The sequence below is a fragment of the Notothenia rossii genome, assembly GCF_949606895.1.
Source record: "Notothenia rossii genome assembly, chromosome: 8".
NCBI classification, from domain to species: domain Eukaryota; kingdom Metazoa; phylum Chordata; class Actinopteri; order Perciformes; family Nototheniidae; genus Notothenia; species Notothenia rossii.
The window spans coordinates 39998374-40015700 of record NC_136906.1 but is presented as its reverse complement, the minus strand read 5'-3'; the positions used below and the strand labels follow the sequence as shown (position 1 = coordinate 40015700).

At 41.6% G+C, this 17327-nt stretch overlaps 1 protein-coding gene across 2 annotated transcripts in view; it reads right to left on the bottom strand.

Annotated features, from left to right (window-relative positions):
• The window catches only part of gna13b (guanine nucleotide binding protein (G protein), alpha 13b), a 52920-nt gene that overhangs the window by 8675 nt on the left and 26918 nt on the right, over positions 1 to 17327 (bottom strand). Inside the window, exons 2-3 of one of the 2 annotated variants that reach the window (XM_079644976.1) lie at positions 14809 to 15038; positions 3596 to 3735 (exon numbers count right to left, since the gene is read on the bottom strand). In XM_079644976.1, the coding sequence (XP_079501102.1) occupies positions 3596 to 3735; positions 14809 to 15038 (370 nt within the window). The remainder of the gene's footprint in view (positions 1 to 3595; positions 3736 to 14808; positions 15039 to 17327) is intronic. The other variant, XM_079644975.1, reaches the window with a different exon arrangement.

Genomic DNA, 17327 nt, shown 5'->3' with positions numbered 1-17327 from the left:
TCTACTTTTTTTTTTTCATGAATCACTTAAAGAGCCTGTGACACGAACCCAACAACTGTTGTGCAATGAAAGAGTGGGCTACTAGTAATCTCGAACCGTCAGTTTAAAAAAGAAAAAGCGATACCGTTCCGTAAATATCAATAATTTCGAACATCGCGGGGAAATTCCTTCGACTCATTTTGAAGTTTTGGGGGAAGCCGGAAGTGACGTCAATGCGGGAACGCTTCACTGTGCGGCGAGAGAACCAAACACGGACAAAGTGTGTTGTCATGCGTAGAAATGGTGAATTACTGAGTTTAGGCACGTTAATAACGTTTTAATGAAGTTGACTACAGTATATTCATATTTGTCAGTGCTTTCATGTCAATTCGGCGAACATAAACATAAATGATCGTGGTGAAGATGATGATTAAATTAGGATTAAAAATCAGTAGTGAGAGCTGCTGAATTTCCACCCCTCGGATGTGATATAAAAACAAATCGATTATTTTTGTAGTTGTAAACTCAAGTTGATTACACTACATGTATTAGTGCTTTCATGTCAATTCGGCAAACATATGACACATTAAATGATCGTGAGGATGATGATTTAAAAATCGTTTGTTTGAGCCGGTCTGCATTTCCTGATGAGAAAATAAACCGATGCTTTTTGTAGTTGTAGTCAGTGGTGTAGTGCAGTGGTTCCCAACCGGTGTGCCGCGGCACACTGGGGTGCCGCGAGCACTATCCAAGTGTGCCGCAAAAAAACGTATTTTTATGTTCCACATTTTTTTCTCACTTAATAAACTTCACTTCATATACACTTTATTTTATTACATGTACAATGGAGTTTATAAGCTAATAAAAAATATATTGCTTAGATTTAGAAATATTAAACAGCTTAAATTCTCAGTATTTACGTCAGCCGTCATTGTTTACGGTGTGCAGAGCAGCTTTTTATCCTCGCGCCAAATAATTTCAAGATGGATCGTTACGTAGTGACAATAAATAAAGAAGCACCCCAGCCCTCAACAACACAGGCAGGGATGACAGAACATGATGGAACAGCAGTGCAAAAGAAGTCTAAAATAACATTAATATCAGCCACAAGTTTAAACAGCAGAGCTCAGGATGAACTCGCAGAGCTATCTATGGACCGCTCCCTGAAACTGAAGCACGGGAACTACGTCTGGATATATTTTTGGCTGCTTGTGGGACACGAGTATCCATCCCTCTCAGAGAGTGCCATCAAGGTGCTTTTACAGTTTCCAACCTCCTACTTGTGCGAGCTGGCGTTTTCCTCACTCGCATATGTCAAAAACAAGACCCGGACCCGGCTGTCAGTGGAGCAAGACCTCCGCGTTGCGCTGTCAACTATCCCCCCACGCATCAAGAGACTCTGCTCACAAAAGCAGGTACAAGTGTCGCACTAGCACCGTGTAACGGTCTGAGAAATGTTTATGTTTGGATGTTAATTTGTGTGCCTTTCTTATAAATGTATGATTTATGATTTTGTCAATCAGTATTATCTGGATAGCGAAATGCAGAATGTTTCATATTTGGGATGTGGTTGATGAGTCACATGACCAAAGTTAGGTCAGAGGGCATTGTTTCATCCCTCCAATTCTATTAAGTTATTATTTAATCTAAGTGATCATAGGCCTGCCTCTTTTGAAATCCAAATGTAAAATAATAACTATTGATATGTATTTGTGTTTTTACACAGGTAGGCCTACTATTTTGAGCCAAAACAAAAAGAGCCTACTTAGTAGGCCTGTTTATAATATTGAATTCATCATAAAAATGGTGTTGACATTTTGAATACATTATTTGTTATATAAAATGTTCTATTCAATTAAATACACATTTGAAAACCAATTTATGGTGTATTTATGGTTTTTAGTTTAAGCTCTGAAGTGTTTTTTAAATCTACAGAAAGTTGGGGTGCCTTGGGGTCGAGAAATATTTTCAGGGGTGCCTTGGTAAAAAAAAGGTTGGGAACCACTGTAGTGGGCGTTGGACGTGGGGGTACGCCGTACCCCCACTTATTTGAAGCATGATTTCTTTTTTTAATAGTCTAATAAATCTAAAATCATTGCCAGTGTTATCAGTTGCAAGTGTGTGTTTGTTGTAATAATGACAAAAACATAATAGGCAGATTTCACAGTAATTATAATAAAAACGTAGCTCAAGCATTTATGCAACTTGATTTGAAGCGTGTGTGTGTGAGGGGCAGAACCGTGTGTGTAGGGTGACCAGGTTTCCCGCACTGTGCGGGACTGCACACACAGCATTTTTATTATTTGTCCCGCGTCCCACACATTGAGACTATGTCCCGCATTTGATTGATAGTCGCGCAGAAAGGCCGGATCGGTTCGCTGACAGCCGGCACCGCCCTTTATTATTATATTGTCTAAACGGCATCATGTAAGTTGCGCTGACAGGCGACACAGAGGTCCCCCAAGCCCCCCCCCGTTGACAGTTCACGAGCGCGTCCATAGTGTCTCCCGTCCACCCAGTAAGAAAATCCCCACTACACCACTGGTTGTAGTAGTACACCAACATGGATTAAACGTTTTTTTTTTTACCACAATGTTGGGGAAATTAATGGATAAAATGCACGGATTATTATTATTATTATTCCCACTCCGATCGGGACACTATGGTCCACCGTTTCCCCGCAGCGAGGCTCCCCCCATTGACAGTTTACGTGGGCTGGGCTGGGTGCAGTGGCGGACTGGTCATCGGGACGAATCCCGATGGGCCGGTACCGAAGTGGGCCGGTCGGATAAGTCACTAGCACATCCCCCACTCCCCCCGTTGACAATTTACTAGCGGTACCGAAGTGGGCCGGTCGAGAGTCTCGGGATGATTTTTAGTCCCAGTCCACCACTGGCAACATGACCGTATGATCGCCCGCATATTGACGCACCTAATTCCTAAACTTCTAACAGATACAACATAAACCGATCCTTCAGCCTCATATGAGCTCTCAGACACGTTCAAAAATAAACTGTCATCCAGTGGCGGCCGGTCCATAGGGCCGCCCCCCCACTTCTCACATGTTTGATTGTCATTAAAAATTCATAAAAAAATATATTTCCAAAAAATATATTTTTTTTATTTTTATTTTTATTTTTAAAGAACAAGGTAAATATTATATAGTTGGTATCAGTAAAATGTATAATCTACAATATATCTTGTTTAAAATTGTTTTACGATGTCTAAAGTTACTGATAAGTCACATGTTTCCTGCCTGGCCGCAGCGTGTATCATTACCCTCTCTCGTCCGGGTGGTAGAAAAGAGCCCTTAGCCAGAGCAGCTGCAACCAACAAGCTAAGCTGACTGTTGCTATCTGTAAACTATGCCGCCGAAACATAATTTCAGCCAATCAGCGTCGTCAGATCTGATGCTCAAAGGGCGCCCTTTCAGCGCCCTGGCCTGTGTGTCTGTTTAGACTCGTATCCAAGGTGACGCTACAGTAGGGGATGGCTGCGTCTGCAGGTGTAGACTCCGGTGCTAGTGGATCGCCGGAGCTGTAGATTAACATTTGCATGCTTATTGTAGTTGTAAGGGCAAGGCCTGTGGCACCATGGAGCATATGTGTGGGCTAACCTGTATTTTACAGGAAAGGAGTGATCAGAGGGTCGAGTTGTCGATTCTTGTTCAGTTTTCATCTTCCTCACCCTCTCAGACTTTGAGTTGCGCGCGCTGCTAAAGAGACGCGCTACCATGGAAACCAAACAATGGTGTACCTGTATTAAAGTCAGAGTGGAAACAGTCGTGAGTAAATCTGATTTTGTCAGAAATCGGGAGAAAATCGGGAGGGTTGGCAAGTATCACACACACACACACACACACACACACACACACACACACACACACACACACACACACACACACACACACACACACACACACACACACACACACACACACACACACACACACACACACACACACACACACACACACACACACACACACACACACACACACACACACACACACACACACACACACACACACACACACACACACACACACACACACACACACACACACACACACACACACACACTGTTGTAGCCATTATTACAAAAAATACACAACTGATAACTCTGGCAATGATGTTAAATGTCTTCGAATATTCTCTTGTAAATCCTGGTTTACTAAACTGGGCCATCCAAATAACAGCGTGAACGGCGAGCTAACGACCACTAGCATCACCAAATAAACCCAGTCATGCAATATTGTCTAGATGAATTAGGCTACAACGTCACCATGTCAACAGGAGTAATAACAATGGACTTTCTATAAGGTTTAGATTTATCCGCGTGAGGTAGAATGGACATGCTTCATTAGCTTAACTAGCATTAGCATGATGGAAAACAAAGATGGAAAACATTTCACCATACATTGTTTTGGACTTTTATATGTATTGGGTGTTTATGGTTCATGTGGGTAATTAATACATACATACATACATACAAGACCACTGATAATTTCCCTCGATCTGGGGCTCCATGCAAGATCTCACCCCGTGGGGTCAAAATGATCACAAGAACGGTGAGCAAAAATCCCAGAACCACACAGGGGGACCTAGTCAATGACCTGCAGAGAGCTGGGACCAAAGTAACAAAGGCTGCCATCAGTAACACACTACGCCGCAAGGGACTCAAATCCTGCAGTGCCAGACGTGTCCCCCTGCTTAAGCCAGTACATGTCCAGGCCCGTCTGAAGTTTGCTAGAGTGCATTTAGATGATCCAGAACAGGATTGGGAGAATGTCATATGGTCAGAGGAAACCAGAATAGAACTTTTTGTTAAAAACTCAACTAGACGTGTTTGGAGGAGAAAGAATGCTGAGTTGCATCCAAAGAACACCATACCTACTGTGAAACATGGGGGTGGAAACATCATGCATCAGCAAGGGAATTGAAGATGAAACGTGGCTGGGTCTTTCAGCATGACAATGATCCCAAACACACCGCCCGGGCAACGAAGGAGTGGCTTCGTAAGAAGCATTTCAAGGTCCTGGAGTGGCCTAGCCAGTCTCCAGATCTCAACCCCATAGCAAATCTTTGGAGGGAGTTGAAAGTCTGTGTTGCCCAGCGACAGCCCCAAAACATCACTGCTCTAGAGGAGATCTGTATGGAGGAATGGGCCAAAATACCATCAACAGTGTGTGAAAACCTTGTGAAGACTTACAGAAAACGTCTGACCTCTCTCATTGCCAACAAAGGGTATATAACAAGTATTGAGATTAACTTTTGTTATTGACCAAATACTTATTTTCCACCATAATTTGCAAATAAATTCTTTAAAAATTAGATGTGATCTTCTGGATTTTTTTCTTTCTCATTTTGTCTCTCATAGTTGAGGTATACCTAGGATGAAAATTACAGGCCCCTCATCCTTTTAAGTGGGAGAACTTGCACAATTGGTGGCTGACTAAATACTTTTTTTCCCCACTGTATCTAATCGATCATTTTCCTAAGAGCAGTGTGCAAAAATGTGCTCAAAACGCATGAAAAACAGCCATCTTTCGAAATTGCCATTTTTGTGGGGGGCGGGGCTAATAGAAAACCATTCGAAATATGTGTGCCATCATAATAGCAATGTGTATACAGCGTTTCGTGAATATCTGGAAAACTATATGCGAGTAGTTTGGAGTCATTTGAGACATGTAAATCGTCAAAAATGGTACATTCTCTGTTAGCTTATGTTCGCCCCGATTGCGCGAGCAACTATTTTATTCGCAATTTAACATGATATTGGATATGGGCTGAACTTGTCCTAGACTGGATTTTTTCCGATCTTTTCCCGAGGAGGTGTTTGCGAAAATGCGCGTTAAATGCATGAATAACGCCGATTTTTCAAAATGGCCAACTTTCTGGGGGGCGGGGCTAATGGAAGCCATTTTTGAAATATGTCAACAATTCCATCAGGAATGTCTGTGGCAAGATTCGGGTAGTTTGGAGAAACTATATGTGACTATCGCACAATAGGGGGCGCTACTGAGCTGGTGTACAAAAACATACAATGTTTTTGTACAAAAACATACAATGTTTTTGTACAGTCTGGAAAAGCTCGTGGGCTGTGACGTTTGTCCCAAGTTTCGCGTCCGAAGCTCATTGTAGAGAATTTGTGACATTAAAATTGTCGAAAATTGTACATTCTCCGTCAGCTTACGAGCTCCCCGTTTTAGCAGTCGACTATTCATTCACAATTTAGCATCACATTGGATATGGGCAGATCTTGTCCTGGTTTGGAATTTTTCCGATCATGTCCCTAGGAGAAGTATGCGAAAATGCGCTTAAAACGGATATTTTTCAAAATGGCCGACTTCATGGGGGGCGGGGCTAATGGAAGCCATTTTGAAATATGTCCGCAATTCTATGAGGAATGTCTGTGCCAAGTTTCGGGTAGTTCGGAGAAACTATATTTGACTACCGCACAATAAGGCGCGACTGAGCCGTATTTGCTAAAACGTATGATTTTTTTATACAGTCTGGAAAAGGTTGTGGGCTGTGACATGTGTTCCGAGTTTAAAGGCTGTAACTCATTTTTTCCCCTACTTATGGCTTGGTACGTTTTTTAACCCTTCGATTTCGAGAAAAAACTGAATAGGACACGCCCACATTCATCATTGGTTGCGACACTTTAAATCTCAGTTTATATTCATCCTGCCAGTATATCTATGAAAAAATATATTTATTTCGTCCATCTGTTCTTGAGGTATACATTTGTTGTGTTTTTGGTGCCCCCTATAGTCCAAAATGAACATGCGTTGTTGTGCCTATTCCCCAAGACAGACTGAACCTATCCACCGAAATCTGTGATATTTGGATACATTTCGGATGAATTGTGAGCATTTATGTCTAGGCCACACCTTTTTGCTAATACGTTTTGATTGATGTCGACACATTTTTCCAAATCTCATGCTCATTTTCTACGGTAATGTGCCCGACCCTCCACTGATGCTGTACACTAAGTTTGGTGTGGAAAATTTAAAAAATGAAATTTAAGTTAATATTTCACTGTTTTTCACATTATGCTAATTTTAAAAAAAGTAATGGAAAGTAGGCGGAGCTTCGGGATACGCGAGGATAATATGTAGAGCTGCTCCATCCGGGTAAGTTTGCCAAATGTCAGGTCCTTCATATTAACGCTGTGACTATGTACATTTTTCGAAAACTGAATTTCCACAGGTGGCGCTAGAGAGCATGCTGGAAATTTTTCACCCATCGAATCCAGAATGTAAAAATGTTCACCGGTCCTGGCGGCGTTGCCAAATGTCGCTACATGAATAGTGTCGTAACCCCCTCAGAAACAGGTCCAATCCCCAGACTATACTCTTTTTAGTCCGAATAGTCTTTTGATTTAAAGTGGACCTATCATGCTATATTTGAGCAATATATTTTAGGGCCATACCTTTATAAAGTATATATAGTTTTCTTTTCAAAATACCAAACAGATCCTGCATTTTAGCCATGCCTCATTTAGCTCTATTTGCTCTTTCCAGCGCTGTTTTTGCAGGGGGCTGATTCTGTGAGCTGCAGCTGACCACGCCCCCCTGCAGGAAAGGGGAGCATGCTTTGAGATCAGCTGCTGGTCTGTCAGAAGAGGGGGAGAAAAAGAGATCTCCGTTCTCCATGTTTTATTCTTATAGATGTAAGAAGAGAAGTAATGGGGCAGAAACCCTCCTTTTTACGCAGCGGTCCAGACATAGACATCAAACGGCGACACATATTCAGTTGCCAGTTACTTTGGCAATACGACAGGGATATCTAGATACTTTCCAAGGTTTGACATAATGAATTGTGCTACTTTTAAAGCAAGCAACGATGTTTTCAAATCTGTAATCAAAAAGCTCCTCAAAAACGCTATCGAAGCAGTTCCTTCCGTTGCTACATTAGTTCAAACAGTAACAACGGACAATTTTTCTTAGCTGATGCATGCCAATTTAAATGATAGAGGATTTCATATTAAAGGGGACCTAACGTAAATATATTCCTAAATTGAAGACACTGCAATTTTTCAGATTACAGATTGATTAGATCACCAGTGTGAATTTCTTATACCTTAGCTGGATCCCTTATGATACTGATCTTATACCTTAGCTGGATCTCTTATGATCCTGAGTTTTAAATGCTTTTGACTAGTGATTGCCTTGAAGTAAATATTTAAGCTGCAAGCTGGTTTTGATTTTATAGTTTGATAAAGGAGATTAACTAATGGTTAAAACATATTAGTTTAAAATAAATGTTTTTGCTGTTATGTATCTGTGATTTTATGTGTTCATTATTATGCTTTTGACAAAGGATGCTCCAAACACTGACGGGAGATGATTTTTCTATTATGATTGGCTGTCTCAATCATTGTGATTGAATGTTTCAATCTTATTATGTTGTTCTTAATGTGATTGTTATTGATGTAATTGATGTTGTGTATGTCCACACTCAAATCTGAAGATTCCCATTGATTTAAGTATTGAACAAAATATTATTAGACTAAGGGTTTTAGGGTATCAAAATTGATAAAAAGAGAGGAACTGTTGGGGAAATATTTTCAAAGGCCCATAACTTTGACCCAGTTTATCAGTTCATACTGTCCTGACTGAGCACACTGTCGCGATAATCGATAAATTGACTTATCGTACGATAAATAAAAATGGACTCGATAACTTTTCTGAGCTCGATAAATTGCCGTTTACATGCGTGTTTGTTTACATAACGATGTGACCAGCATTTTAGCTAGGAGCGCTGTGGCTGCCAGATGAGCTGTGGCTGCCGGCCATGCGCGCTGTGAGGGGCGGGGCTGACACACAGCCAGGTCAGGACACTCTGTGTGCACGTACAGCAGCGTAGCAGCCAAATTAATAATATAGCGACAAGCGGGAGACAACCTGAGACTTACTCGCGGGGAATTTAAAGTGAAATGGAATTGGTTACAAAACCTACACATCTCGATTCTCCGGTGTGGCAGTATTTAGGATTCAAGCCAAATCAACGAGGCCAACCTACGGACTTGAATGAGCCAGGCGGTGTGTCGCATTTGTTTAAAAAAGGTAGCGACAAAAGCAGGCAATACCACGCATTTTAAACTACACCTAAAACACAACCACTCCATTCCGTTTTCCCAGCTGGTAGCAAACACGGCAGCTGGAGATGGAGAGCCCCCACCTTCCCGACAGTTTACAATCAAAGAGGCATTTGCCCGACAATGCAAACATGTTGGTGTTCCTTGCTCGAAAACTTCGAAAAACAGATTTGGATATGGCCTGTTGAGGCATCTGGGTCTTTGTATGGACAGTGGACTGTACACATGACTGTTGTTTTAAGGAGATTTTTTTTGCTTGTGAGACAATGTGTGCTCATATTGATTTATTTATATATATATTTATATAGAGATTGATAGATAGATGGATTGAGAGCTCTGTTTTCCAGCCTGAGTCTATTTAATTTATTGTTTTGGTTGTGTGTGATTTAATTAATTTATTATAATTTAATTAATTTGTTTTATTTATTATATATCATTTATATATTTTAATATTATTTCACATTTCATTTGCAATGTTGAATGTTCAATAAAAAGTTCTGTTTGAAAGGATGTACTAGAATTATTATGATATATTATCATTATGTCAGTGGTCTAAAATGGTCTTACAATGGTGCCGACAATATTATCGTTTATCGCAATAATTTCCAGGAACATTTATCATCCAACTAAATTATTTATCGTGACAGGCCTACTCTCAGTGTGTTGTCTCCGTTCCTGCCTGTTGGCGTTAGCTGATAGAGGTGTTAGGATTCTATCTTGTTATGCACAATGTTGGTTATTCTCTCAGAACTAGCTAAATACATCGGTCTGGGGTAGAGTTCTTCAGAATTGATTGTGGCATCTCCACCGTGTGGTCAAACCGTGACCCGTGACATGTCTTGTGAATTCTCCGGCCGAAGCTCCAAATAAACCGTCAGTGTTTGCCATCAAAGCTCCAGCTCTCCTCGTGTCTCTCTGAGTCCTGACTCCAATTGCTTCAGAAGTTTCCCCCACAATCACTACTTCTGATTTTCTTTACTGTTTTAATCGTTTGCAAAAAACGATTAAAACAGTAAAAAGCAGGATTGAATTGTTGAATCAGTTAAATTAAACAATGGAAATGGACATTATGCTTCGTTAACTTGCACATTATGAAAAGTGCGTAAAAGGCAACTGTTTTATTCTACTTTACTTGAAATGGTTATGCGATACCTGAGTTCACATTAAGAACAAATAAGACTGGGAAAAGTGATTTCGCAAGAAGAAACTATGCTTCAGTACCAAGTAGGGATGGGTATTGTTAGGATTTTATCGATACCGGTACCGGTTCTGCTTATCAGTATCTGTATTTTTCGATACTCTTATCGAGACTTTTCAATAATTTGGTGTTAATAAACAAAAAAAGACAAGGCGATGTGCCTGCAAGACTGCACACAGGTAAACAAAACATATTACCCGTGCGCAGCAGCTAACCTGCCTGCGAGCCTTCGCTCAAGTCACATTTACACACGGCGCGGCTGAAGCCCGCTTGCACTATTAGCACTATTAGCTATTATCACTAGCACCGTTTAAGATACAATGAGTGTCTCGGTTGCAAATGCTTCATTAAGTTGCTTCTGTTACCCCTTTACAAGCAACTAATTGAGTACATAGATTGCACCTTGCACTATCGCCACTACATTTCTTTAAAGTGCACCCAGACCTTGGATCGCTTCGCTCTGTCCGCCATGCCTGCGGGAGTCTCACAACAATAATAAGAGCGCTGTTGAGAGAGATGAGGAGTGGCATTTACAGTGGCCAATCAGAGGGGTCTCAAACTGGATACATCACACGGGATGAGGGTTCCCAACCAACCAGAATGGTTTAAAGTTAAACTAAGGAAGTAGACGTAACAGATATACCGATAGCAGCACCGTTTGTCCAGCGGCTTAAAGGTATACCGATACCGTCCAATCAGGTACCGGTATTGACTTAGTACCGGTTCTCGGTACCCATCCCTAGTACCAAGTCAATGCAAAGTTCTGAAAACATCACGTCACCATGATGGGTTCAAATGTATTGATCTAAGTATTAAATGTAGTTTTTGGCAAGAAATGTATTTAACTTTACAGTTATTGAAAGGAGATGTTGTATACAGCAATAATACATAAATATTGTAATATATATTGTTTTCAGCTGGGGTACCCTGAATTGTGGAATTGTACTGGTATTGCCTACATCTCTGGTATCATGAAATCATTTTGGCCACAGTTGACAAAAAACACAGCCAAGACCAATAATGGGTTTTAACCTCGTCATGCATTTTTCTTAATTTTAACATTACGATGCACTTTAGTCACGCTCAAATGTGAAAGCTATTGATGCATAAGAAGATGGCAATATTGCTTTTTTTCAGCCGTTCTGCTGTACAGAGCCACCCTTTACATACACAGCAGCAGTGGCGGCTGGTGGAAAATATTTCTGGTGGGGCTGTTGATATAGTGAGTAAAAAAAATTTGGGGGGAGAAATTACCCCTTAAATTGGGACTTCTGGTGATGTAATGGCCCCATAAAATCGTGGTTCTAGGGCCAGGAACAACCAGGCTGAGTCGGGCTGAGTATGCTAAATTAGAGAGAGAATCGCTGTCAAGGGGGCTACAACTACAACAAGATGAACATATTTGACCGTGATTTAATTGTAATACACGTTTCAAAATGATGCCGAAGTTACAACATACTGATACCGGATAGTAAAAACCATGAATTAAGGCTTTGACATGTCTGCAGACAGACGGCAGGCGAAAAACCTTCGTTTTCTAATGGAGATGTGGCTAAGCTAACGTTGTAAATACTCCGACCGTCCACACTCACAACAACGGCCTATACAGACATAAATAAACCAGCTACTGTATTCGCCATGACACAGACAGTATGTGGTTTGTACTTGCTTCATTTTTTCTCTAGTTTCTGAACAGATATGAAGAGCTGTGAGCTCTGAGTGCTAAGAGCTAACAGCTGTGTTGTTTTTCTGGGGAGCTCATTGAAGATGACGTCACGGCTCCGCCTACACTGCGTTACTATAGATACTACCCCAGTTCCTCACGAGTCTAAAAAACAACTCACGTCAACGCACGTAAGCAACGTGGACGCCAACGTGAGCGCCCTCGTGACCAAAATATTTGACGCCGCTGATTGGCTGAAATTATGTTTCGGCGGCACAGTTTACTATTGAGACTTTTGCAACGTGCTGGTTGCTGCTGCTTGGCTCGGGGGCAGCGCCCCGTAATGATAAACTAATGCCAAGGGCAAGGCCAGGCAGGAAACATGTGACTTATCAGTAACTTTAGACATCGTAACACAATTTTAAACAAGATTTTATTGTAGATTATACATTTTACTGATACCAATTGTATGATATTTACCTTGTTCATTAAAAATTAAAAATATAAAATATATATATTTTTCAAATACATATTTTTTCAAAAAAAAGATTTTTTTTTTAATTAATTTTTTTATTTTGTATCTGGGAAGAGGTGGGGCGGCGCCCCTAGCGCCCCTATGGGCCGGCCGCCACTGCACAGCAGTATCAGTAATGTCCCGATACGAGTCATTCACATAAATATGCCATATTAATTAGGCTTGGGCGGTATGACGGTATTACGGTATACCAGGGTATTTCGAAATACCGTCGGTATGATTTTCAATACCGTGACGTCACAGACTGTGCGCCAAATCACAGATGCGTTTCATTCTATTACACTGACACGGAGTTTTGACAGGGACGACATTGGTTGTAATGCACAGCACGCGCCAGCAGAGGGCAGGGGAGGGCAGTCCGTCTTTCCCGCTCTCAGAGCTCAGCACAGAGCTGAGCTGAGCAAGATGGCGGCAGCATTTGCCGGCCCCGAACTCGGACAACTAGTAAAAAAGAAAAATACCTCTGCGCCTGTTTGGGACTATTTTGGGTTTACTCGTCGCCAGTGACTTCATCCAGCACAACGAGAGACAGAGGCACTTCTTTGGGAATGTTTAAGACGGGGTGAGTGAGTGTTGACATTTTTTAATCCTATGCAACTGGTTTATGGTTTTGTAGTCGAGGTCGGACGGTTTTAAAAACGAAAGCATTTACGTGCTAAACATTCACGCGAGTAATCCAATGAATCAAATGGAAATAAGGTTTTTAACACATGCACGGAATAATATTGCCAAACTAGTTAGTGAATATAGCAAACTTTATTCAATAAGTCAAGTATTTACTCCCGGAAAATGTTTATGTATGATGATATATTGTTAACTTAACTCACTATGGAAACAACGTCTGACATCTACAAACGCGTCCTGTATCCGATCTCAAAATGTGCCATTTGCACAATGTGTCATGTATGCAGCCCTTGTTTTGCACTTGCGCACACGTCGCGGCACTTTGCAAGCGTCTACCGCTCGGGCTGCATTTTACACCGAACATATAATATACCGTTCGAAACATCTATTTGCCGCCGAACGCCACCTCACTCAAGTCGACTCAAGTCATACCGTCAGTGGCGGCTGGTGGAAAATATTTTTGGTGGGGCTGTTGATATAGTGAGTAAAACATTTTTTTGGGGGAGAAATTACCCCTTAAATTGGGACTGATACCGTCATATACCGTATACCACGGTATGATGTCAGCAAGGTATGACGGTATGAAAAAAATGATACCGCCCATGCCTAATATTAATATATAATTATAATAATAATAATATGTTTGGTGGCTCAGTCTGTGGTTCTGTTTGTGTGTAACGTGTGTAAACATGACGGAGTGGAACAATTAATTTCCCCATTGGGGATTCATAAAAAGTAAAAATTTATTTTCCTTCTTAAACTAACTGATATTGGAAAATCGCCAAAAAGTACACGCCTGCTGGCAGAGGCTGACAATTTTGTTTGTCTGGGAACAAAGCATATTCACCTTGTCAGAGAATGCACATTTTTCTACAGACTAGTTTAATCAAAGCAAAAGTTGTTGTAGGGAACTTAAAATCAGGGGTAGAAGTGGCATGTAGAGGCATGACAAAATGATGATACATCAGCTGTATTAGCAGAGTAACAATCGACAGACAAAATCGCTCTTTGCATCTCAGCTGCTGCAAACTGAAACAGTCAGGGCAGGTCTTTAAATGTCATTATCCTTAGAGCAAGTGTGTGTGTGTGTGTGTGTGTGTGTGTGTGTGTGTGTGTGTGTGTGTGTGTGTGTGTGTGTGTGTGTGTGTGTGTGTGTGTGTGTGTGTGTGGCTCAGCAGCTGCAGCGCTGCTCCATCAGCTGTGAGCACAAGCTTTATCTGCTGCTATCAATGCTCGTCTGTACACCCTGAGCCATACTAACAGCAGTAATCACTGGACATACAGAGAGAGAGAGGATAGCATTACAGATGTCACACTATGCGACACAGGCCAAACTCCACAGTAATACATGGTCCAGATTAGGGCTGCACGATATTGGAAAAAACTGACATTGCGATTTTTTCCCCCCTGCGATATATATTGCGATATGAGAACATACAGGAATTGAAGAAAAGACAATTTTTTTCCCCGCAAACCATCCTTTCTTGAACTTTAATGCTATACAATTGGTATTTTTTTAACCGGATGAAGGATTTTAGTCACGGACGTCTGGATCTTAAGTTATCAGAGCAACAAAGGTTGTTGGTGCGGTGGAAACACAAAAACATGTTGTGTGTTCAAACTCGGGCCCCGGCTCAGAAACCTCCCCGCAGCCTCCTCTGTGGTGACGGGTAGATCTGGCCGCTTACTGACACTGTGACTCACCAGCTGGAACTCCCGGCGGCGGTCGTATGCGTTCTGGATGCCCTGGTCAGCCCACAGGGCCCGGATAGATGGCAGGTAGTGCAGGAAGACTTTGGGCTCAACCATGCCGTGACCGTGGGCCATCAGCGACCGGGTGTCAAACGCCATCATGGTGTCGCCATGCCGCTGGTTAGACGGGTTGCCCCATGGGATGCGTAGCTTCTGTCGAGCGTCCACCAACACTCGTATACCTGAAGGAGACATGTTACACTTGTATTGTAGTCAACACAGCTTTCGAAAGATTTCATTACATTCATAGGAGCAGAGGAGGAATGGAGAATTAAAAATATATATATTATGTGTGTGGCGCGTGCATGTGTAGAGCGAGCGAGAGAGAAGTGGAGTGATCGTAGTGTCGGGAAGTTAACGGGAGGAGCAGCAATATAACAGAGTCACAAATATACTCAATGGCCTCCAAAGATCATTGAATGTTGGATTTAATTTACTGATTCTGCAGACACGGGGTGGAAGTCCTGCAGCAGCATCTCCTTTCAGAGGAGAGGAGATGCCTTTCCTCCTCCTCAGGATTTTATAGCTACGACAGACCCACAGTTACATATGTATGTATGTATGTATATATATATTTTATTTTTTTGGATTATGTGACTACTATGAACAGTATGTGTGTTTTTAATAATACTAATAAAACATGATTGGGTGGGGTGCTGTCCTGCTGACCAGAATGCTTTGCCACAAGTGTCCGTGCTTGCCAGTTGTTCTTCTGGTCCCAATCTGCACAACTCACAACCTTGTTGGGGGAAATACTCCCATGTTAGTGAGGTTACTAAGGATCATGTGCAAGGTGTTTTGGTTGCTGTCAGGTCACTGATAATACAAACATTGATTAACAACAAAACGATGCACAACTGGGAAAAAACTACTAAAGCGTTGGTCTATTATGCATAAACAGTGGTACAGCAGTACACAGTTTGGCCATATCGTCCACCTATTCAGTAATACTAAATCAGGATCACAGCATAGATAAACTGAAAAACGCTGCATCCCACACTTCCTATCATGAGTAGATATGTTTCAGATGTAGCAGCGGGGGCTAATATTACTGAAATTGAGGTTGAATTTGAAGATTTTCTGTGATGAAGTGGCAGAAGTGTCTAGTAGTAACTACCACAGGTCATAGCCAACAGTCTACATTAAGTTGGGAGCACTTACCAACAACACTAAGTAAATACCCTGTGAAGCCCTAAATATGATAAACATATTATCATTATTACTTTAGTAATACTTACTTTAATTTAGTCTAATATTCCTCACTCCTGACAGGTGTGCTGAGGGAAAGGGAATCCTTATTTCCGAAGACAAACTGTTTAAATACAAAGATATCCTAACATGTATAGCAGCGAGGGACTAAACATGTGATAAACACTGTGACGCGCAAAGAAAATTCACTTCCATTCATGTCTGCGTTTCACCATGTATTTCTCAACAAAACAGGCACAAATGTAATTGGTACCAGTTCCCTAATAAAAAATAAATTTGCTTGTGAGTACGAGTGCCGTCAACAGAAAATATCAAAGAACACATTTGATCCAGTGAAGTTCTGATTCACGCAACCAAAAGATGACTTTGGGTTAGAGCAGGGGTCGTCAAAAATATGTTTTGCGGCTCAAGACCAAAAAAATGGTTGGAAAAGGGGGGGAAATGGCTCTTTTGGTCAAAAAGGTTGCAGACCCCTGGTTTAGAGTTGGTGAGTGAGGCAGTGCAGAAAGGGTAAGCGAGGCAGAGTTTGCATCACTGCTCTGTGAACTGAGCTTCGCCATCCTAACAACCTGCTCTGATAAAGCACCTCGTCCATGGCTGTACGCAACACATGTATATCCAGCTGCCTGCAGGATGTATGTATGTATCTGTGCATGTGTTTCGGGTCTGTCTACATATATCTTCAGTTTCTGTACCGACAGACGTAGATATCATGCAGAAAGACGAGTCATGGCTTAGCCCAGGGGTGCAAACTCTGCCTCGCATACCCTTGCTGCACTGCCTCACTCAACTCACTTTAAAATAAATCAACACAGCACTTGGGGAGTCCTCTGCACATTTGAAGAAAAGGAATATAATTAAAATGGGCCCACTTTGAAATAAATAAAATATATACCTGCACCCTAAAACGAGTTAACTGATTGAATTATAACTGAAGATCGTCAGCTGTCTTCCTATTCCGTGTTTTCCCTCCAATACGTAAAGACTGCAGCACCTTTGAGAACTTATCTCTACATATATCAAACATACCGGTATGTCAGCATCGTTTTCTGTGAAAGCAGATAACTAACCACGCAGAATTAAATCCTGTGTTCCTCTGATACTTTTCTTTTCTTTGATTTATCCACAGTTCGCTCATGGAGCCGGGGGTCAGGTTATTCACCTGCAAGAAAAGGCGCTGGTGCGGGACCGTAGCAGGATGTGACGCATATTTTAGTTGACCTAGTTAAAACCGTTTTGTTTTTTATTTATCTGTCACAGTA